Source organism: Puma concolor, chromosome A3 (assembly GCF_028749965.1).
Source record: "Puma concolor isolate L17-30 chromosome A3, mPumCon1.1.hap2, whole genome shotgun sequence".
In the NCBI taxonomy this organism is placed as follows: Eukaryota; Metazoa; Chordata; class Mammalia; order Carnivora; family Felidae; genus Puma; species Puma concolor.
The window spans coordinates 32,339,449-32,363,412 of NC_141669.1; the positions used below are offsets into that span (position 1 = coordinate 32,339,449).

General features: G+C 39.6%; 1 protein-coding gene across 4 annotated transcripts in view; it reads right to left on the reverse strand.

The window, feature by feature from the left end:
- The window catches only part of CDKL4 (cyclin dependent kinase like 4), a 54,526-nt gene that overhangs the window by 28,062 nt on the left and 2,500 nt on the right, over nt 1–23,964 (reverse strand). The window contains exons 3-5 of one of the 4 annotated variants that reach the window (XM_086700435.1): nt 23,233–23,942; nt 9,954–10,177; nt 6,595–6,716 (exon numbers count right to left, since the gene is read on the reverse strand). In XM_086700435.1, coding sequence (XP_086556561.1) covers nt 6,595–6,716; nt 9,954–10,121 — 290 coding nt within the window. In that variant the 5' untranslated portion in view covers nt 10,122–10,177; nt 23,233–23,942. The other 3 variants (XM_025927340.2, XM_086700436.1, XM_086700437.1) reach the window with 3 other exon arrangements.

Here is a 23,964-nt window from a genome sequence, read left to right on the forward strand (position 1 = left end):
CCTTATTGTGGCTCCGAGGCCTAGAAAGGTACCTGGTATCCATTAGGTGCTTGAATTAAGCTTGTTTCTCTGGCACTCTCAGAAATTTTATAAACTAACACTCCATAATAAATCCCTTTTTGCTTAAACTAGCTGGAGTGAATTATGTTGTTGAATCCTAACCTGCTCAGAATTCAATACCAGAAGTAGATATGGGCAAAAAGGATTGGGAATTGGGGATTGGCTATCTGATTTAATTAGGTCTGAAGGCAGGAGAACTTAATTACCATTAGTGACTGGAATAGATGGTAGATGGGCACCTAGTGATGAGATAATTGTTAAATCATCATCTGTGGTCATCTGGAAAAAGTGCCTTCTCAAAGCAGGGCTTTGGTGGACTGAATGTGATAGAATAATATGGGAAACGTAAATAATCAAAGAAGAGTGGGGTGTGCTGACTCTTTCTAACTTGATGAGAAATTTTTAAAGAGGTCACGTTTAGGGCTTTTATATCTTGGTTCAAGGCACAGTTAAGAAGCCAGAGTTTCAATGCTTGCCCTAAAAGAACCCCTTTTTACTTATGTCTATAGGGCTCACTTTGTGGACCCATAGGAATACTGTGAGATGACTGAAAAATCAGACAGTGAGAATAATCCTACAGGGTACTAAGTGACAACATAGATTTGACTTGTGTGAGTTTAATTAGTTTCTCGGTTAATTAACTGAGAAAGAGCTATCTAAGCCTCAAGAATTGAAATGTGACTCTTGGGAGTATTCATATTACTAACAGCACCCCAGTTTCCCACCAAACATCCCGTGTCGTGCCAAGCAGTGGCCAGACTTGTATGATGAGGCTGATTTTGCCTTGACAAGAAGCCTCTAGTGTTCTCACTTGAGGCAGGTGCATGGCCTGGGGATGCCTCTTCTCAAGGCTCCTCCCCCCATCACCTCTCAAAGTCAGATTTCAGCATGTCCCAGGGGGCCTATTACAAAGTCAAACAGAGGAAAAGGGTTTGCGCAGCAAAAAAAGAACTAGAAGATGTTGCTAATTTACAGTGGTGAATGCATGTAAAAATGGATTTCACTGGTGTAGGACCAGACAGGAAGAATCATAATTTTAGACTGGGCTGATTATAACACTATGGGCAAACTTACTAGAGATTCTAGTTTCAACAGACTATCTGGAGCAGCTAGGAGTGGGTCTAGTTGATTGCTAAATTGGTTGATTGAAACCTAGACGAAATGGTTGTCTATGGCAATTGAAGTTGACTGCCAGAAATTAATTAGGAAAACGAGGAGGAGGAGATCCAAAGATCTGAGGAGATAGGAGTGTTGGAGAGGATTCTGCACATGCAACATGCTTATCTACCTCCCAACCGTGTCTCCTCAAAGTGTATAATGGTAGCACCAATTTATGCTCTTCCTCGAATACATAGTATGGCTTTCAGTTTTCTATTTTGGTAAAGAAGCAGCCTACCAGACACTTCTACTAGGTTCTTCCTACCACAAGAGTTTTCATTCCTTGGGTCAGAGCCAACTGGCTCTTTTTCCATCTGTTAGTGTATCTATTTCAGCTACCCAGTTAGGAAATGGGGAAATAATCCCAAGGATGGATTTGTGGATGTGGTAGGATGATCATGAGATGGATTTGAGTCAAGATTTCATTTACTACCAGACCTAATGCTTAATGCTTCCCATCCCCCCAAAACTGATGAACCACAGTGGCTTTCAAAGTCACTGGGGACTGGTTTTACCTCAGAGCATTGTCCAGTAATTCCCAAAAGATAGGGTATTTCTCTTTTCCCAGTGCACAACTGTCCTGTAAATGGCGGCAGACTACTTTAGGGCAGGCTAAGGGGAAGAATTAAATACATATGTGTGATGTCATTGTAGGGCTATGCTTCAAGGACAGCCGTCTTCCCTTGGTTCACAAGGCCCTGGATCTGTGAATTGGCTACTGGGGTGACTCAAGTCAAGCTTCTAGTCCCCAGTTTTTATAGGACAAATGGGACTTTAGTGATCTGCCCATCTATTTTGGTTTGAGAGAACCTATGATTAATTAAAACATTTTGATCATCACTATGGCTCTGTTGCCTATTACAGCAATTCTGGAAACGAAGTACTACTACTTGGTTTCTGTCATCCAGCGATCCCACCATCCCCGCGGAAATCAGGAAGCCATTTCAGAGAAAGGATCTCCCCACTTCATAATCTGGGACATGACGCTTGTGCAACCCTCACTAATGTATTTCTCAGTACTCATGATTCACTGCTATCTCTCCACCAGACCACACCCGGTCTCACGGGAAATTTTCTGTGAACAGTTAACTGAGAAAGAGAAAGAAATTCAAACCTTTTATGTGTCAACTATAACTCAATGAAGCTAAAATTGAAAAAAAAAAAAAAAAGAAATTGAAGCCCTGGTTTACAGATGTACATAATATGCTATTGTCAGCCAGAAGTGGAGTGGACAGCCATAGTTTTATAAACCCATTAGTAGTTTTATAACATTATAATCATTTCTAATTTTTCTTTTGTATCTCTGATTCCTCATTAGATTTTAAGCTTCCTGAAGGCAGGATTATTCCATTATACGTGGTGCAATGGGAAAGAAAATCCTTTCTCTGGTGGGAAGGCAATGTCTATCACATCACCGATTAACTTACACATTGTACTTACTGTAGAACACAGAATGGGACTAGATCGTTTTAAGTTTAACCAGATGATGCCAATTTCAGTTGTTGTATATCCGTGTGGTTCTTTACCCGAGCAAATCCGACACTATCGCAGTACTCAGTACTCGCTATGCCGCTATTATCTAACAAACGCTTTTTGTGCTCGCCACAAAGTAGAGGGCACCAGAGGTTCCATCTGGCAGAGGGAACAGTACTTTCACCATCTTAGTGTTAAATCAGCTCTTCTTCATGAGGTAACTTAGTCCTTGGGTCTCTGGATGATCATCTCACCATCTCACAGCCCATCCCGCACATCCACCACGTCCATTGTCTCACGGCTGCACACCGTGACTTCCCCAAACCGCGAATTTACCCTAATAAACAACGGCTCAAAGAGGGTTGGTATGTATGTGGCCTGGTTGTTTACCTCTGTTTGCTAGTCACTGGTTTTACACTCTCCTGGCTGTTCTCTAAGTAGGTTTTAAGAAGGGAGTGGGGGGTAGGATTTCTCATTGTAAAGATTATGATAGAGATAGGGAAAGAGGAAAAGTTTAGAGTACTCTAGATTAAAGGAAGAGCATCAGCTAAGTCCTACCAGCAGGAAAGCTTATGCATCATGGAAGAGAAAGATGTTTAGTTCAATTAAATAGGTACACATGTAGTATGTACTGTACGTTTTATTTTCAGGGCCTTGAACAATTATATTTCTAAGTTTCAAAGGGGCACCTGGGTGGCTCAGTTGGTTAAGCGTCCGACTTCGGCTCAGGTCATGATCTCGTGGTCAGTGAGTTCAAGGCTGCATCAGGCTCTGTGCTGACAGTTCGGAGCCTGGAGCCTGCTTTGGATTCTGTGTCCCCCCCTCTCTCTGCCCCTCCCCTGCTTGCACTCTGTCTCTCTAAAAAATAAAATGAGGGTACCTGGGTGGTTCAGTCAGTTAAGTGTCCAACTTTGGCTCAGGTCATGATCTCATGGTCTGTGAGTTCGAGCCCCATGTCGGGCTCTGTGCTGACAGCTCAGAGCCTGGAGCCTGCTCAGATTCTGTGTCTCCCTCTCTCTGCCCCTCCCCCACTCACGCTCTGTCTCTCGCTCTCTCAAAAATAAATAAACATTAAAAAAATTATATTTCTAAGTTTTATGAAAATGTAATTTATAAATTAACTTATAGGATGGCTGAACAATCTGTTGTCTAAGCCAATACAAAACCCTATTTTGTTCGCAATAAAGTTGAACTATGAATTAATTCCTCATTTAAACTGTGTTTTTTAATTAATTTTTATTTTCAGAGGAAAATATGTGCATTCACTAGGATATAGGGACAATTCAAAATAAATTTTCAATTACACTGAAAATTATGCTTTATAATCTCTTTTTTTTTTTTCACATAACATTTCATGAACGTTTTCCCCAGAACATGAACTATCCAACTTCCTTATTAATGGGTTGGATGCATAGTGTTCCATTGTATGGATATAGCAAAGTGCATTTAACCAAAGCTTTACTAATGGAAAATCAGGTCAGTCCCAGTTTGTTGTTGTTGTAGTAAATAATGATGTGTTGAACATTCTTATGTGTAACTTTTTGCACCTATCTGATTATTTTCTTACTACAAATTTCTCTAAATGTCCTTTCTTGGTTAAAAGATGAAAACCATTTAGGGGTGCCTGAGTGGCTCAGTAGGTTATGTGGCCAACTTTGGCTCAGGTCATGATCTCACAGTTCATGAGTTTGAGCCCTGCATCAGGCTCTGTGCTGACAGCGCAGAGCCTGGAGCCTGCTTCAAAATCTGTGAACACCCCCTTTCTCTGCCCTTCCCCCACTCACATTCTGTCTCAAAAATAAATAAACTTTTATTTATCTATCTATCTATCTATCTATCTATCTATCTATCTATCTTTTATTTTTGAGAGAGAGGTGGAGTGTTAACGGGAGGAGCAGAGAGGGAGACACAGAATCTGAAACAGGCTCCAGGCCCTGAGCTGTCAGCACAGAGCCAGATTGGGGGCTCGAACTCACTAACCATGAGATCATGACCTGAGCCAAAGTCGGACGCTCAACCGACTGAGCCACCCAGGCACCCCCAGGCAACTTTTTTAATGTGTTCTGTTTGCTGCTATATCCTTAGCACCTAGCTGGAAAAACAATAGTATTTTACTCAAGTTTTTTTGAATGAATATATTTTCAAATGGGGCACTAATCTTTTAAAACATTTGATTTGCAAAATCTGCAAGTGAAATGATATTAATTCTTCATCTGGCAAATAATTACCTAATTTGCCACTTCTTTTTTAGTTTTGTTTATGGTACATTTTGTCAAAGGAATCTCTAAAGCTGATATAATTTAATATTTGGCAGTTAAAGTCCCCTTTTTTCTTTTTAAAAAATTTCTTGATTTAGAGAACTTGATTTTCAAGTTAAAAAAAAATCCCATTGGCATTCTGATTAGATTTTGTGCAATAAATAAATAAATTAGGGAAGCAATATCTTTATAATAATGAATATTTCTACCCAGAAGTACATGTTCATTTAAATAAAATCATTTATCTACCTCACTTAAATTTTGTAGTTGTCTTTCCTATGTAGAGTCTGTACAATTCTTTTTATCTTTATTTCTAAACTTTTTTGTTACTGATATTTGAATGAGATCCTTCTCCACTAGCTTTCCTAAAGTGCTCATTGATACAAAAGCGGTTAATTTTTATGTGTGGAATTTGGAGTGCTGTACTCATTATACTGAATTCCACTGGTTATAATGATCCTTTAGGCAATTATCTTAGATTTTGTAGAATACTATCATCCATATAAAGATAGTTCAATCTTGTTTCCAAAGTTACATAATCTATTTGTCTTTCTTATTACATTACATTGTAGAGCTCTCAGAACAGTGTTGCCTTATGGTAGTGACAACTGACTTCCTCATTTCTCACTTTAATGGTGGTTCCTTTAGTACTGAGTATAAAACTAGCTGTTGATTTGAAGAGGGGCGTGTGTGTGCACGCATATGCACTAGGAAAGCATTTAATCCCACTTTGCTAAGGTTTTTTTTTTTTTTTTTTTAATAATCAGGAAAGGATGTTGAATTTATCAACTGCCTTTTCAAATTTTATCAACCACATGTATTTTTTCTCCTTTAACCTTTTAGTGAATTATATGGATTCTAATTTTAGTGGAATCCAAATACTGAACCATGGTTCATTCCTTGAATTGAGACAATCCAATACAGGCATACCTCGTTTTATTGCCCTGCTTTATTGTGCTTTGCTTTATTGTACTTCACAGACATTGTGTTTTTTCACAAATTGCAGGTTTGTGGAAATCCCCTGTGGAGGCAGTCCACTGGCGCCATTTTTCCAAGAGCATTTGCTCACTTTGTGTCTCTGTGTTTGGTAATTCTCCTAATATTTCAAACTTTTTCATTATTGTTGTATTTTATGGTGATCTGGGACCAGTGGTTATGACTCGCTCAATGTTCAGATGATGGTTAGCATTTTTCAGCAATAAAATATTTTTAAATGAAGGTATGTACATTGCTTTTTTAGACATGATGCTATTGAGCACTTAATAGTCTACAATATAGTGTAAACATAACTTCTGTATGCACTGGGAAGCCAAAAAATTCCTTTGACTCACCTTATTGCAATGTCAGCTTTATTGCAATGATTTAGAACCAAACCTGCAATATCTCCGAGGTATGCCTGTAGGGAAGTTAGCTTCAAAACGCGTTGTGATTTATATTTGCAGTAGATTTGTCTTCCTAAATATTTTTATTCTAGGTTAATATTCGTGTTCCTCTGAGCACATCCTAACTCAGATGGGAAAGGGGTAGCCAGCAGACACATCTTGGTAGAAAGAGGACTGTGTTTCATATTTGAAATTTGCCACAGTTAATCCCACATATAATGAAACCAAATGGCCACAAGAGCCTCAGTTTGTGTGTCACTTACCCTTTGGGGTTTCTTTCCAGCTCATTTAAAAGTGTGTGATCACAGTATTCAAAAACTAAATGCATTTTCCTTTTTCTCCTGAACACCTCAATGAGGTTCACAAGGTTTGGGTGCTTTAATTGCTGCAAAGGAATTGAAATACAAAGTCTGGTGATTTTATTTCTTATAGTAGTTTCTCCCCAGATCCCTTACAATTTGAACAATGGAAGGCCTTGCTTACCATTCCCTGTGCATCTCTTGTGGATAATTTTATTATGGTTACTCACAAGAGGAACTACTCTTGGTAAGAATCATAGAAACTTGAGGTTGAAAAAGAAGATGTTTTTCTTCTTTAAAATAAATTCTTTAAGAGTTTATTTAATGTACCTGTATATAGATGGTAATTAAACTGCTTGAATCTCTCTGGAGATAGCAAATAAAGTGCACAACTTAAAATATAGGCACTGATACCACAAACACTTTATGTAGTTTGTGAAAATTCTAAACATCCAGGTCATAAAATAACCTGAATAAAAAATTGAAGAAATGGAATTACTGAGTAAAAGGCCCTAAAAATTATTAATCCACACTAAGTTTGCATATTGTCATGGGTTTAAACCCAGTCTGGATTTGCGTGTTGGTTTTCAGAAATACCAGATCCCAACATTCAACTCTGATTAAGCTGCCTATTCTACAAGTCCCCACAGTGTGTTTTTAATTTATTTATCATGTTTTCATCTCTGTTCTTTGATTCTATTGTTCTCTCTTATGCTTAGACGTCTTATGTGCTAAATTCCGTCTCAAGCTGAAGGATTTCACAAGGCACCTGTTTAATGCTATGAACCAGAGGGAAAATTCTACTGAAGATAGTCCATCATAGAGTTAACTATATAACTTATCATCCAATCAGGGTAACAAGCATAAGCCAAGACTGTCCCAGGCACATAGGCAGATATGGTCATCCTGCCTACAGCTAGGGCCACCATGTAAGTTAGCACACAAACCAGGAGGCTTTTGAGAGCTCGTTTGGAGGTTGTAGCAGGGGAACGCAGCTACTCCTAGACCCTTGACGGAAGAGCGGTCCTCCTGTATCAGGGAAGGTCGTCCTCTTGGGCCAAGCATGTAGCTCCAAGCTCCAAGATGCACATGGAGTGGTGAGGGAGGAAGAGGAAAACAGCCTAGCCAGCCAGATCAGCCAAATCACCTTTGGCAGTCCAGGGGGTGACAGATCGCCCTCACACCCTAGGGTGCTTTTGAAAGAGGGTGCTAACCAGACCGGATTCTGGGACAAAAGCTATGAATCAGGACATCTGATCACTCCTCCTTACATATAACTCATCTTCCCTATTGTTTTCCAGTATATAGATACATCACTTTCCAAACCCTCTACCACTTACTCAGAAAGATATATAGAGGGAACACAGTATTGTGTATACAGTAGGAGCTGCATAAATACTTTGCAGGCCCAATAGTGATAGCCTCCTCTACTTTAGTACCTGTAAGCATGACTTGAAGGGAAAAAAAAAATGAGTCTGCAACTATGTGTCTGCTGTTCAACAGTTTGAGAAAAAGGACTCCATTACATATTAAAAATATGTCCAGAGCATAAAATCAACTTGCCGTTGTCTAAGACAGCAGAGAGGCAAACGGGAGGAAACAGGTCACACAGGTAAGCCAGCTGCTTTGTGCTACACTGAAAACCACAGGATGGAAGTGAAACAGCGTCTCTACCAGGAGGCTAAGGGATTCACAGATACTAAACTGGTCAAACCCGGTTTGGGGTAGATGAGCAATACATATCCCCTTTGCAAATGAAATTAGCCCAGGAAAACAGTGACTTGTATCAGTAACACAGGTGATAAGGAGGACAAAAATCAAACCACATTTAAATAACAGGACGATAGGAAGAAGGGAAGGGAAGTTTATCATGGAAGGAAACTGTTCAGGGCACGCATGGGTATAACATTCCAAAAGCAGAAAAGGGGTACGTTATGGGAACCGTCACCAGAGACCAAGCTGAGGTGGAATCTGGCTACTTTTTACCTTCAAGTCAAATTGGGGCACTGTGACCCAGGAGGTACTACGAGCATTAACCTTACTTGCAGTCGTGGGTAGGCGGGAGGTGGGGGATAAAAAAGCATTACTTTCATTAGAAAACAACCCACAGCCAGGTCAGACACACCCTGGAGCTTAGCTCTGTGACGTTGTCTGCTGACCAGCGCCCTCTGCTGGCTGCGAGGTAACAGTGAACCGGTTTTTATGATGGATGTACTTGAGAACTCAGTCGGTGTATATGAAATTATATTTTAAACTATTATTAATTTTAGGAATTGTGCTGCAAATAATACTTGGAAAGGACAGATAATATGATAATTATTATCTCCCTTTAAAAACTGACTTCTGGGGTTTTCCTAAAAAAAGATGACACATGTCAAAAGTGAAGATCGGCTGTGTGTTCTTGAGGATATAAATCACATTTCTGTTATTCCAAGTGTGGTCTCCAAACCTTCTGTGCCACCAAGGAGTTTGCTGGAAATGCTGCATCTCAGGCTGACCACACACCTTCAACTCAGTACCTGCATTTTAGCAAAGTCCCCTGGGGATTCCAATGCACATTAATGTTTGAGAGGTGCTGCCCTGTGCCTCAGTTTCCTCCCTGATAAGATAAGGTGCTGGATGAGAAGTGTCGCTAGGTTCTTTTCTGGTTCTAAAACCGTAACATTTCTAGGACAGGAAAACATTTCCATTGAAGACTTATGAATCTTACGTGTCAAATCCTATCAGAGTAAAAACAACTTTAGGGGCACCTGGCTGGCTCAGTTGGTAGAGCATGTGACTTGACCTCCAGGTCCTAGTTCAAGCCCCACATTGGGGATAGAGCTTACTTAAACAACAACAACAACAACAACAACAACAACAACAACAAACAAATTATTTGTGAAAAATGTGTATACATAGCTGGGGGAGATACTCAGTAGGTCTAAGAACCAGTGGAACACAGGAAGGACCAACCCCTATGGATGCCACAGTCCAGTCCTGAGGGATCCTGTGCCGGGAGATGCTCTTCTAGTTGCCTGTTTGTGGGGAGGAGGATTGGGTGGGGGATGAGTGGAGAAAGGCGGGGGTGGGGGAGGGTGAACACTGGGATGAAGGGACTCAGGACAGTAGATATTTACCAACCAGAATGGAAAGTACTTCAGGATCAGAGCTGCCAAAGTCCAAAGCGATAATCAACTCATTTTCCATAGTCGCTGATACCAAGAAATTTAAGTCCAACCAGAAAAACAACACCACTTTAAGATGCATTCAAATTGTAATTTGGGCATACATAGTTCATCCAATACCATGAGGTTATAGATATATAGAGAAAGTTAACCTACCTTCAACATACGTATTTCTCTTAGTGCTATTTTCTTAACAACAGGATCATCTTCAGATTCCACAAATTTTTTAATAGCTACCACTTGTCCGGAGGTTTTGTTTCTGCATTTGAATACAACCCCATAGGACCCCTCTCCAATCTTAGCTAATTTTTCATACTTTTCCATTATGGTTGAAGTGACTTAAGGTACTGTATTGATTGCCTTGCAGCACAATGTTGCACCTGGAAAATAAGACGACTCAGCTTGATCAAGTCATCAAGGTCAATGTTCTCACAATCTTTTACATAAAACCAATTTACTCAGGATGCCAGAGATTTATTTCCATCGATTAATTTTAAATACACTTAGAAAGATGTGAACATTATTTTGGCAGTTTAGTTCAGTCTTTATGTGGTCCTTTGAGCTACTGCAAAGATTTCATATATTTCTTTTTTATTTTAAGATTTTTATTAAAAAAATTTTTTTTAACATGTACTTATTTTTGAGAGAGAGAGAGAGAGAGAGAGAGAGAGAGAAGATGTGGGGAGGGGCCAAACAGAGATGGAGACAGAGGATCCCAAGCAGACTCTGCACTGGCAGACAGCACACAGCCCAATTCAGGACTCGAACCCATGAACTGTGACATCATGACCTGAAGTCGGACACTTAACTGACTGAGCCGCCCAGGTGCCCCAAGATCTCATATATTTCTTATAGTGGGTCTGTATTTACTTCAGTTGAATTAAGGAATTCGTGGAAAGGAACCTTATCTAGTCTATTTTCATTATCCTCAAGTAAATGATTAAAATATGATGCTGTAAAATCCAACTGAAGGAACATTTTTATACTCTTGATTGCATTGTTTCTCTTTTCTCTCCTCACCCATTTGACAAGGGGGTTTAGGAAGAACTGAGAACCAGACAAGGTACAAAGTGCTACACTTCCACCTGGTGGACAGAGGAAAGAGCAGATATGGACTGTCAAATAAAGCAGCCATTAAAAACAGTAACAAAATCTTTCTAGCTCTTAGCTCTTATATGTATGAAGGAACATATCCTTAAATTCTTAGCTCCCAAAGAAAAGAAAAAGCACAAAAAGAGGACAGATTTCTCTAATTTTTCACGAATGCTTTCATATCCATAATGATTTCCATGGAAATATTTAATTTGTTGGTCCTGCATCACCCATGTGTGAATTTTGTGGTGACTGGATTACATGGTAAGTAACAAATAAGGCCACCATAATTAAAGAAATCAGTGTAGGAATTAAAAATATAAAAATTCAAGTAAGTCTCAAAAATCCCACCCCACTTTATCCAGCAGAATCTTAATATAATCTAATAGTGACAATAAGAGCTAGCCCTTAAATAACATTGTCCTAGGAAAATCACATATAATTTGCACAACCATTCTATGAAGTAAGTGCAATTTTCATCCAGTTATATGGATGAGAAAACCAAGGCAAGGTGAAGCTAGTATGGAATTAGAACCCAGGGAGTCAAGCTCCAGAGATCACAATTTCAATCACTAGGCTATACTGCCTCTCAGTTAGTTCAAAAGAATGCACAGTTAGGAGAACCATTTTATCCAGGTCTTAGTATTAATAAAATATCAAGTAAAAGAGGTGACCCCTTTTTAGATTTTTCATGTTCAAATGAGTATCCTCTTTCTTTTTCTTTTTTACTTCACTAACATCTTTTCCACCCACAGATTGTCTCAATGGAGTAAGAAATCATCTACTCTCACTCATCACCATAGAAAGACACAACTGGGGGAGTGTTTACCTTGGTAAATGACTATTACTAAACCATTTTACAATGCCTCATTTTTTTTTTTTTTTTTGTAGATTTTATTCTTTCTTATTACAGGGAGAAAACTGAAGCATACACTCTTAAATAACACATGGAAAATTCATCACAGATTATGTTCTGAAATCTCTATCAGTTATACTGTATTTTTATATAGGTATTATTATCTTAAATCTGTTTATATATAAACATGCATAGATTTGTTCTTTAGCCTAGTTACAGGTGATAAAACAGTAGAAACTAGGAATTTGTTTTAGAAAGTTATCAGTATAGATCTTTGTGGATTTATGAACTTAACCTACTCGATAAGCCCTATGGTTACTGGAAGAAACTGTGAATATGCCAGAAAGCTTACTCATGATGTTCGTCTATGTATTATGTTCTTATTTCCCTCTAGATAGATATTTTGATCTATTGATCTATGATTTTCTTTTTTTTTTTTCCCTAACTGGCTTAATAATGATTGAGTTCTCAGACTAATATTTAGATTTCTCAGACACATCAACCAAACTTCTGAATATGATAAAATAAAACACCAGAAAAATAGTACTTTACCTGTTAACCTCTCAATGGTATCTGCTTTCTAAAGGGCTTATATGTTCATGGAAGATGGGTCTGAGCGTGCAGGCAGGAGTTAGACCACGACAGAAATTCCTCAAAGGGATTTATGGCTTTAATTCCAGCTTACTAGGACTCTACCAGAGTTTTATAAGAAGCAGTAATTTCTATCTCTTATCTGAGGTACAGCCCAACTATCTGTTTGATGACTATCTCTACACAAATAGAATCGTTTCAAAGTCAGTTTGTTCTAAGCCAAATGCCTTCTTTCTTATCCTCTTCCTCTACTTCTACCTCTACCCAAAGTTCACATACCTGCTCCACATTTTACCTAAACGGTTTGTAAAGATGTATATGGTGGGGAACTTTGAGATAGCCAAGGATAATGATGGCTGTCTAACTCTAATCTCGTCATGTATCTTTCACAAAGCTGTAGAAATCAACCAGAACAATAAAACCACATAAATATTGGGGCACCTGAGTGGCTCCGTTGGTTAAGCATCTGACTCTTGATTTTGGCTTAGGTCATGATCACACAGTTCGGGAGTTTGGGCCCCACATGTGGCTTGCTCTCTATCTCTCTCTTAAATAAAAATAAACTTAATAAGAAAATGCACATAAATGAAATGCTTCCAACATAATAGGAAAGACAGAGGAATTTAAAAACTTAAGTAGAAAAGTACACTCCAAATTCTGGAAGAGATATTTCCCAGGATCCCACTAGAAGCCTTGCAGAGAACGAATACAGAAATGTGGTGGGATCTGGAAAAACTGTAAAGGAGACAGGAGAGGAAATGAAGGGCCTGGGATAGACTTAAAATCATCCCCCCTTCCCCCCAACCAAAGAGAAAATACATCACAAGTGCAAAAATACTGAGAGTGTCTCAGTGGATCAGAGCAGTCACCACAGGGAAAGGACTTAAAAGTTACGGATGTCGAGAAGGCATCAGTCAGTGTGACACTATTGGGGAAGAGAAGGGCAAGAGGGAAGGCAGAGGCTTCTCCAATCTCTGTCAGAGACTGGAGAGTGAAGAGTAAAAGAAGCAAGAGGGTAAATTTGTGCCCCTGCAAGACAAAAGAGAACCCCAAAACTGAAGGACATGCAAATCTCTCTGCCCCTAATTAAAAAAAAAAAAAGTGCTACTCATTAAAGAAACTGCACTTTGGTACATTGACAGAGCGGACTCTCTTGACCTAGGATTGCTGTCAACTATCACAAGCCAAAACTTGCCCAGGAAATCAAATAGACAAAAGCGGTCTCCACACAAACCTATTAGTGGAAGAAAATAGAAATGAGAATGGAACATTACAGCTGATGAAAATTATGTCCAAAAACCTAACAGTGAAGCAGAAGAAAACTAACACAACACTCCAAACCGATTTAAATATCTTCTAACATTCATCTGGATATATGAAAAGCACGTGGAATCAGAAATTCAAATAAGACCAGAAGTGAACAAAAAAAATAAATAAATAAGAAAAAAAAAGATAGTTGATTGAACTCAGGAAAAAAAATACAAGAAAAAAACAAAATCATCTCAGAAATAAAGGCTAAAAAACAAGACACCAATGAAAGAATAGATTCCAATGAAAACTTAATAAGGGACATTTTAAAAAGACAGAACAATTAAGAGATTCAAAATGAGAAAAGAAAAAGTAAGAGAGTTTAGAGAGAAAGTGGTTGAAATGGAAGACAGGCAAAGACAACCCAACACATGTAATTAGAGTCTCTGAAGAAGAAAACAAAATGGTGGAACAGAACGAATAGTTGAAAGTATAATCCGTGAAATTTTTCTGGAAGCAAAATAAAGTCAAAGCGTACATACTGAAAAGGCCCGTCAGGTAGTTGGCAAAACTAAGTCAGAACAATCAACTCGGACATATTTGAATAAAACTATCAAAACAAATACTCTCATATCCTGCAGGCATAAGAGAAAGAGAGTGACATCAACCTTGTCTAGAGGACACAGTGCAACAGCAGCCTTTTCAAGAGATTCAAGAGAAGAAAGTGAAGGCCAAGGATTTTACACTCAACCAAGCTGTCCTTCAAGTAGCAAAATCATACATAAACAGTTTAAAATATGCAAGACCTCCAGGAATATTGTATTCATGAACCCTCTTAAAGAATCTACAAGAGGAGGGGCGCCTGGGTGGCTCAGTCGGTGGAGCGGCCGACTTTGGCTCAGGTCATGATCTCGCCATCCGTGGGTTCGAGCCCCGCGTCGGGCTCTGTGCTGATGGCTCGGAGCCTGGAGCCTGTTTCGGATTCTGTGTCTCCCTCTCTCTGACCCTCCCCTGTTCATGCTCTGTCTCTCCCTGTCTCAAAAATAAATAAAACGTTAAAAAAAAAAAAATTAAAAAAAAAAAAAAAGAATCTACAAGAGGAAACTTTCACCCAGCCAAGAGCTGATTGGGAAAACTTCAAGAAGAGATTTATAGTGAGCATTTAATATATTTAATTGATGACTAGAGCAAAGATGGGGACAAGGGTGGAAGAATAATATATAAAAGTTAGAAGTGCTGACAATGTAGAAGGTAATGCAATTAAAGATCTGTTTAAAAAATGGAAAGGGAACAAAGAAAGCAGAATAAATTGATAACTAAATAGATGGGAGTAAAATACACCATTAAAAAGAGGCAAACCAGGGGCCCCTGGCTGGCTCAGTTGATTAAGCTCCAACTCTTGATTTTGGCTCAGGTCATGATCTCACGGTTTGTGAGTTTGAGCCCTGCATCGGGCTCCATGCTGACAGTGTGGGGCCTGCTTGGAATTCTCTCTCTCTCTGCCCCTCCTACACGTGCGTGTTCTCTCTCTCTCTCAAAATAAATAAATAAACTTGAAAAAAAACCCAGACAAACCAGAGAATAAAAAGTTAAATAAGAAAATGGACTGAGAGCACTAAAAAAATACCCAAAGAAGTCTAAGAAATAAAAATCAAACACAATACATAGAGAAAGAACACAGGGTTAACATTATACATGTAAAAATTATAATATAAAACAATATGACAGGGTAAAGACTAATATCAGTTATATCAATAAATATGTGTGGGCTTAACTCATTGATTAAATGAAAAAGATTTCAATTTGGCTCACAAAGCTAGATTCAACTATAAGCTATATGCAAGAGACACATCTAAGACAAAGTGATTCAGAAAGGTTAAAAATAAAAAGACAAACAGAGGTATTCAGGACAAATGGAAATATTAAGAAAGGAGATTTAAGACAAAATATAATTAAAGCTACAGGAAGCATTAAATACAACAGAAGGGGGGCAATTTTTAATGCTAAAAGCCACGATTCACAATGAAGATAACATAGCAATTACTGTTACAAAGCAGAAACTTTATTTAGGACATGTAAGGAGACATGTATAGAAACACATTAATCATGACACTTAAACACACCAGTTTGAGGAAAAGGCAAGGCCAATGGAAAACAAAAAACAAAAAACAAAACAAAACAAAAAAACATGTAACTATGCAGAATACCTAAACAATATAACCAATAAGGTAGATCTTTAGGAGACAGATATATTGAATTATATACTCTGATAATCTAAAATCTACCTTCTTCTCAAGCACACATCAGAAAGTTTACAAAACTAGAAATATTATAAAAACATTCTGATCACAATCAAACTAGAAATTAATACAATTAAAAAAACAATATATATATATATATATAATTAAAAAAAAGACCTTCTACCTACAAACTAAAAAAGCCTTCAGTTAAATACCTACTGGGTAGAGGGGGAAATGCAAACTGAAATAATGGAACTAAAAAAAAAAATAATGAAAACACTACATATCAAAATCAATGAGATACATTTAAAGCAGGGGTTCTCAACTGGGGGTCATTTTGTTCCTCAGAGGAATTTTTCAATGTCTGGAGACATTTTTGATTGTTATGAGGATGTAGAGGCCAGGAATGCTGCTAAATATTTATCCCAGGACAGAGCCCCACAAGAAGAATGGTCTATCTGAAAAGTTCATAATGCCATGATTGAGACACCCTGACATATAGAAATTGAGAGAAAAAAATCCAGGGATTGAAACAATATAGAAGAAAAGATAAAAGAGTAAAAATAATAAATAAATGCAATAATCTAAAAAAGAACTACAAAATAAACCAAAATAAAGCACCAGAAACAATAACATTGAAGCAGAAATTAATAGAGAATACAGAAATAATAGATCTAATTAATAAAATAAATTAATAAAAGTTCCTTAAAAAAAATTAAACAAACCTATAACTACCTTATTCAAGAAAAAAGGGAGAAAGAATGAATATACAAAATAAGAAATAACAAGAGGTAATAAAACAGAACAATTTTTTTTTTCAAAAATCATGAGTCTACTTTGCAGGCATCTATATTTTTATTTATTTATGTATTTATTTATTTTTAAGTGTTTATTTTGGAGAGAGAAAGGGAGGGTGGTTAGGGCAGAGAGAGAGGAAGACACAGATTCCAAAGCAGGCTCCTGGCTCCGAGCTGTCAGCAGAGCCCCATGCGGGGCTGGAACTCACGAACTGTGAGATCATGACCTGAACTGAAGTCAGACACTCAACCAACTGAGCCACTCAGGTGCCCCATGCAGGCATCTATAAAAATGTATTTAAAAACTTAGATGAAATGGATAATTTTCTAGAAAAATACCATTTACGAAAATTTACCTAATTAAAGATTGAGAATTTAAAGTGGCTTCTGGGGCACCTGGGTGGCTCAGTCAGTTAAGTGTCTGTTGGTTAAGGGTCTGTCATGATCTCCCAGTCTGTGGGTTCAAGCCCCGCATCGGGCTCTGTGCTGACAGCTCAGAGCCTGGAGCCTGCTTAGGATTCTGTGTCTCCCTCTCTCTCTGCCCCTCCCCTGCTCATGCTTTCTCTCTCTCTCTCTCTCTCTCTCTCTCTCTCTCTCGAAAATAAAATAAACATGAAAATTAAAAAAAAAATAAAGTGGTTTCTGCATAAGAAATAAAGAAAGTTTATTTTTTAAAAATCCCACAAAAAAGCACCAGGGGTCAGACTTTGACTACTGTGGGGTAAAGAGGTTGGTAAATTCTCTCCCGAAAACACAAGGCCAGGGAAAATTGTCAAAAAAGTAAAATGAAAGCCCGAACCAACCCATAACAATTTGGGGGCTCTGGAAATCAACTAAAGGTAAAAAACAAATTGAGAAGTACTTATTCATGATCAGTTAGAATTCCACTTAAGAACAATGGGGGTCTGTGGCTTCTGCCTGGACCTGCTGCCATTCCTCCTCTACCCTCATCCCCCCAGCTCAGCAGGGGCACCGCCACAACTACTGTGAACTGGCCATGAACCAGAAGCCTTACTCCAAGGGAAAATGTGCTTGATATGGCTCACACCCGTGACAGGCTGAAAACCCGTGACAGGACTGTCAGTAAAATTCAGTAGGAACCCAACGGGGGAAAGCCCCACAGCTTTGTAAGCCTAAGGATGTACTTCCAGGTGGAGTGAGCTGCAGACTAGCCAAAAATTTATGGGAAGATCATGGAAGAGCCCCAGAAGGGGTAGTTTGGCTTTCCACATATCTCTGGCTAACTGGGAAACTCTGAGGCATACAGAGGGAAGACCCAGTAGGGTCCTGAGGCAGATTTGAGGACTGACTGAACTCTGAATGCGCTGCCCAACCCACGCACTGGTCCACTGGAAGAGGATGAAGGATTATGCCTAGAGGTGTTTAAGTACCACTGCTGCTCAAATTATTGGTGACCACCAAACTATGCAGACAGTGGTGAGTCCTAGAAAGCCAGGCTAGAATAATTAAAAAACTGAACACAGACATCAACAGTCACACGTTTGGAAGGAGGTAGATTCTAGAATACAGGCAGGTTGCAAACACAAAAACCAACCCACAAAAAAATCCTCAGTGGAGAAAACTGGAATCCAGCATTGATGTATTATCTGAAATGCCCAGTTTCCAATTAAAACGTTATGAGGGATGCTAAGCAAAAGGAAAGTGTTTCTGATACTCAAGGGCGGTGGGGGGAGGGGGTGGGGGAGAACAAGTCAACAAAAACAACAAAAATGGATTCCCAACAGACTCTTTTTGGGGGATAGAAATTGACAAGATGAACCTAAGATTGGTATGGAAACTCACAGTACCCAGAACAGCCAAAGCAACTGGAATAAAAAGAAACTGGAAGACTTACAATACCTGACTTCAAATTTTACCATAAAATTAGAGTAAATGAAAAGAATATGGTACTGGCATAAAGACAGACATATGTATCAGTGAAACAGAATGGACAGTCACGAGATGACCCTTTTATTTATAGTCAATTGCTTTTCACAAAGATGCGATGGCAATTCAATGAAAAAAGATTGTTTTCAATCATTTCAATCATTTCAACAAATGATGCTAGGACAGTTGGTGTACATATGTAATAAAATAAAAACAAAAACAAAAAAACTTAAGTACCTCACACAGTATACCAGAACTAACTCAAAATGCATCACAGATCAAAATGTAAGAGCTACAACTGTACAACTTCTAGCAAAAATTAAGAGAAAAATCTTTGTGACCTTAAGTTAGGCAAAGATTTCTAAGATCCGACACCAGAAGCATGATACATAAAAAAAAAAAAAATTGATAAAATGGAATTCATCAAAATTAAAATCTTTTGCTCTTCAAAAAAACTGACCCAGTAAGAAAATGAAAAAACAAGACAGAGCCTAAAGAAAACATTAGATAAAGGATTTGTATCCATGGGGCGCCTGGGTTTGCTCAGTCAGTCAAGTGTCCGACTTCAGCTCAGGTCATGATCTCATGGTTTGTGAGTTAGAGTCCTGAGTTGGGCTCTGTGCTGACAGCTTGGAGCTTGGAGCCTGCTTCAGATTCTGTATCTCCCTCTGTCTCTACCCCTCGCCTGCTCACACTCTGTCTCTCTCAAAAATAAAATAAATATTAAAAAAAAAAGGATCTGTATCCACAATACATAAAGCATTCTTACAACTCATCAGGCAGCCAGATAACCCAAGTTAAAAATGGACAAAAGATTTTAAGTCAACTCTACCCCCAACATGAGGCTTGAACTCATGATCCCAAGATCAAGAGTTGTATGCTCTACCAACTGAGCCAGCCAGTCACCCCAGAAATGAACAAAAGATTTGAATAGATATTTCACCAGAGAAGATATATGAATGTCTAATAAGCACATGAAAGGATGCTATTAGTCATTAGGAAATGTAAATTAAAACCACAATAAGATACCACTATGTACCCACCAGAAGGAGTAAAAGACAGAGTGACAATATCCAGGATTGATAAGGATGCATAGAAACTGGAACTCTCACACATTAATGGTAGGAAGGCTAAATGGCGCAGTCCCATTGGAAAACAGTTTGGTAATATCTTAAAAGTTAAACACAAATTTAAAATAAAAGTTAAACAGAAACAGCACTTCCACTTTTTGGTATCTATCCAGGAAAAATAAAAATAGGTCTATACAAAGACATGTATGCAAGTGTTTATAGTATCATTATTCATAAGAGCTCCCGTTAAAAACAATCTAAATGCCCATGAACTAATGAATGAAAATCCATGCAATGATATACTTGTTCAGCATTAAAAGGAAAGTATTGATTCATACTATAGTGTGATGTGCATAAAAAAATAAAACTGAAAACATATGCTATGTGAAAGAAGCCAGACAGCTCCCCACCCACACACATATTATATGATTCCATTTACATGAAATTTCTAGAAAAGGCAAATGTACCCCTGAGAAGGACCCAGCATCTCCTCAGTGGTACTGCTGCCCAAAATGCAAAGCCTGAATCAGATCACGAGGAAACAGTAGACAAATTTACTTTGGCATCCTACAAATAACTGGCCCGTGTTCTTAAAAAAATGTTAAGGTCATAAAAGACAAAGGTCAAAGAACTGTTCCAGAATGAAGGAGACTAAAAAGATTGAAAAGGAAATGCAATGCAATGTGTGATGCTAAATTGAATTTTTGAATGGGATAACTATAAAGAATTATACTTGGGCTAATTGATGAAATCTAAATATCGGCTGTGGTGCCACCTGAGTGGCACAGTTGGTTAGGTGTCCAACTTCGGCTCAGGTCGTGATCTCACAGTCTGTGAGTTCGAGCCCTGCATTGGGCTCTGTGCTGACAGCTCAGAGCCTGGAGCCTGCTTCAGATTCTGTCTCCTTCTCTCTTTGCCCCTCCTCCGCTGTGCTCTGCCTCTCTCTGTCTCTCAAAAATAAATAAATGTAAGGGGCGCCTGGGTGGCTCAGTCGGTTGAGCGGCCGACTTCGGCTCAGGTCATGATCTCGCAGTCCGTGAGTTCGAGCCCCGCGTCGGGCTCTGTGCTGACAGCTCGGAGCCTGGAGCCTGTTTCGGATTCTGTGTCTCCCTCTCTCTGACCCTCCCCCGTTCATGCTCTGTCTCTCTCTGTCTCAAAAATAAATAAACGTTAAAAAAAAAATTAAAAAAAAAATAAATGTAAAAACAAAAAATTAAATATTGACTGTGGAATAGGTACTGAATTTCCTGATTTATGTAATCCGTACTGTGGTTATGTAAGAAAATGGCCTAGTTCTTGGGAAATATACCTGAACTATACGTAAGGGTAAAGGGGCATGATGTCTGTAGCTTACTCTCAAAAGGTACAGACAGAAAAATTAATATACATGTATTTATACATGGAGAGACAGGAAGGAAATGATAAGACAAATGGAGCATAATTAATGAATCACATAGATGTATGGCAGTTCATTGTACTATTCTTTCAAGTTTGAAATTATTATATCAAAATGCAGCTATTTAAAAACCTATATATGGTGGGACTGAAGTGTCTTAACTCACTTTTCTCCTGCATATCAACTTCCATTACACCAAAGACATCTTTCTCAAACATCAATATCCTCAGATGTTGCCTTTCCTCAGAAATGTCCTATGGCCTCTAATGCCACAGAATAAAGTTCAGATTACAGTATGATAGTTACAGTCCTTTACACTCTGGTCCCAATGGACCTTTCCCACGATGCTCCTCAGATTCTTCCCCAGACATTTTCAGATCTGTCGCTGCTTATGCCACTGCTGGGAAGGTCTGACTCTGAAATCCTCATCTTTTGCAATTCAATTCAAATGTCCTTTCTCTTAGCCTTCCCCAACCCCAATCTTTCTCTGCACACATACTGTGTTCATGACTTCCCCACTCCTTTTTTACGCATTATTCATTACATCCGACTTGCATCCTTAGCCCATTGGCTGGCACATGGCAGGTGCTCAACCTATTGAAGTCCTTCCGTAATTTTATTCTCTAACCTTTCTGCTAATTATGTGAAATCACTCTCTTTTAAGCAAAGGAAATAATCACGTTTTGGTTGTTAATATAGTATCTGCGCAGGAAATCAAGATTAAGCAGTGATATAGCTATTGCCAGGGAATAGATGAAATTGGTTGAAAATATTTTTCACTGTCCTTAGTGACCTTCTATATATATATATAGATATATTCTATATATATATATAGAATATATCTATATATATATATATAGAATACTATATATCTATATATATATATAGATATATATATATATCTTGGCTATGGGGTCTCCTGACTTCACAATTTACCAAATATCTGTTAAATTCATGAAGTTCTGTGTACAAAGGTAAAAACAGATATACACTTAGGCCCACTGGTAAATACAGAAAGATGGATACGATACTTGAGTGGATCATTAAATTCTTTGAAAGTTTTCTTTTTAATTTCCTTAGTCTTAAGGAAATGATGCACACAGAAACAGAGAAAACACTGGGAGGCAGATTGTTTTCCATGGTTGTATCACAAAGCAGGTCCCGAGGGCTCAAGCAAGCCTATCGAATGCGCAGGGGGAAGAAAAACAAAATTAAGAAACAGGAGAGTAATGGGGTGAAAAAATACTGACACATTTCCTGAAGTTTATAAGAAACTGGTGTAAATGGTGGCATTAGGAATTAGGGGGAAAGGAGACCTTTTCAAGACCAGGCCAGACCAGGTGGATTCTGCAGACTTCAACTCACCATGTGCTTTGTTGTTAGTAGTGATTCCAGTGCAACCAAACTTGCAGTATTCGTCTTTATAAAACTGACCCGAAAAGTGGGCTACAAGACCCATCTGCATCTATCTTATGAACATAACCCTGAATTACAGAACCTTGAAAGTACACACACCTGTTAATAAGCTTGTCTTGGTGATGGCACAGATGAATTGAAAGCACTCCCCAGGAAACCAGAAGACCATACAATTTATATAACCCAAGAAACTAATTTTGTTTAAAAAAAAAAAAGACAACCACCACATTTCATCTGTACGCATATCTGGAAGCGTGGCATAGTCCTCTTTATTTCCAGGCCTCTGAAGAGGTCTCGACCCTTCAATGGCAGTCCAGCCTCTCGGCCACACAAGGGTCTCCCAAAGCGCGGGTGCGCCCCCGCCGCCGCTCTGCCACCTTCCCGCCGCCGCTCGCCACTCCCTCTAGCTCCTAGGGAGCCGCAGCGGGTGGGGCGTGAGGCTGGCGGGAGCACCCTGTCACCTCTAGCCCCTCGCCCCCACCCTCCCCGTCCCTCCGGAGGCTACCAGAGGGGAAGGCAGCCCGCTCCCCTGCCCTCGGGAACTCTCCCTTCTCTGGGAGCGTGCGAGCAGACCCCACTTCTCTCGCCATCAGCCCCTCGCGCCAGCCCGCAGGCCCCCGACCCACCACTAGCGCCTCCACTTACGGCGCGGACCCGGACGGTGGCGACGTAATCTCGCGCAGCCCCGAGCGGCCCCAACCCGGCGGGGGTCGCTGTGTGCAGGCAGCCACCTGCACAGCGACGGCGGAGCGGACGGCCGCGGCGTCTCCCGGGCAACCGGACGCTCAGGGCGCGCGGGCAGGGCGACTTCCGGAGCGGTCCCCCCGCCCCCGCCCCCGCACCTGCTGCCTGGGAAGCCGTGGCCCCGCCGCCTTGTGTCGGTGGGCAACGTCTGGCAGGGCCTCAACGTCGTAGTGCAGACACAGGAGAAGCTTCTTCTCTGGAACCCCGAAGGGGCCCCGAAGAAGGCGCTCAGGAAATATTTAAGCTACTTGTCCAGTAACACTTGATTGTACGAAGTCCTGTTCCTCTCCGAGTCCTCAAGAGCACTAAAATTAAGCGCATGTAAACGTTGAAATGAGGCTGTTTCCTTGCCTGGGCAGAGACTTTGTTTGTCAGATCCTCTGTTATTAGTCAGTACTTTTCAGTCCTGCTTTTATTGTCCAAATAGCTTTTCAGCAAACTTCTGGAGGCTTTTCCGTGACAGGCAGCTATTAGCTATGGTACACGTTGCTACCGTTTTCATAATTCAGCGAGCAGGGTAGTAGTATGTGGAGCTGATTCAGAGAGAGACCAATTTGCCAGCCAGTGAGGAAGCAAGTCAGGCAAATAATGTGATGAACGCTGGACAGTATCCTTTTTGCCAAAGCTTACTCTTGTTTCCAAACAGGAACTTAAAAATGCTGTGTTAATGAGCACATACATACTTTGTTTAGCATCAATACACTGCTCCCCATCATGCCGGATTGGGGTGGCCATACTTCTTCCCCTTCTTCCTTCAGGTCGCTCTACTCCCTTTTTCTCATCTTCAGTTTTCCATTGCCTTCATTTGCTTAGAAAACAAAGCCAGAAAC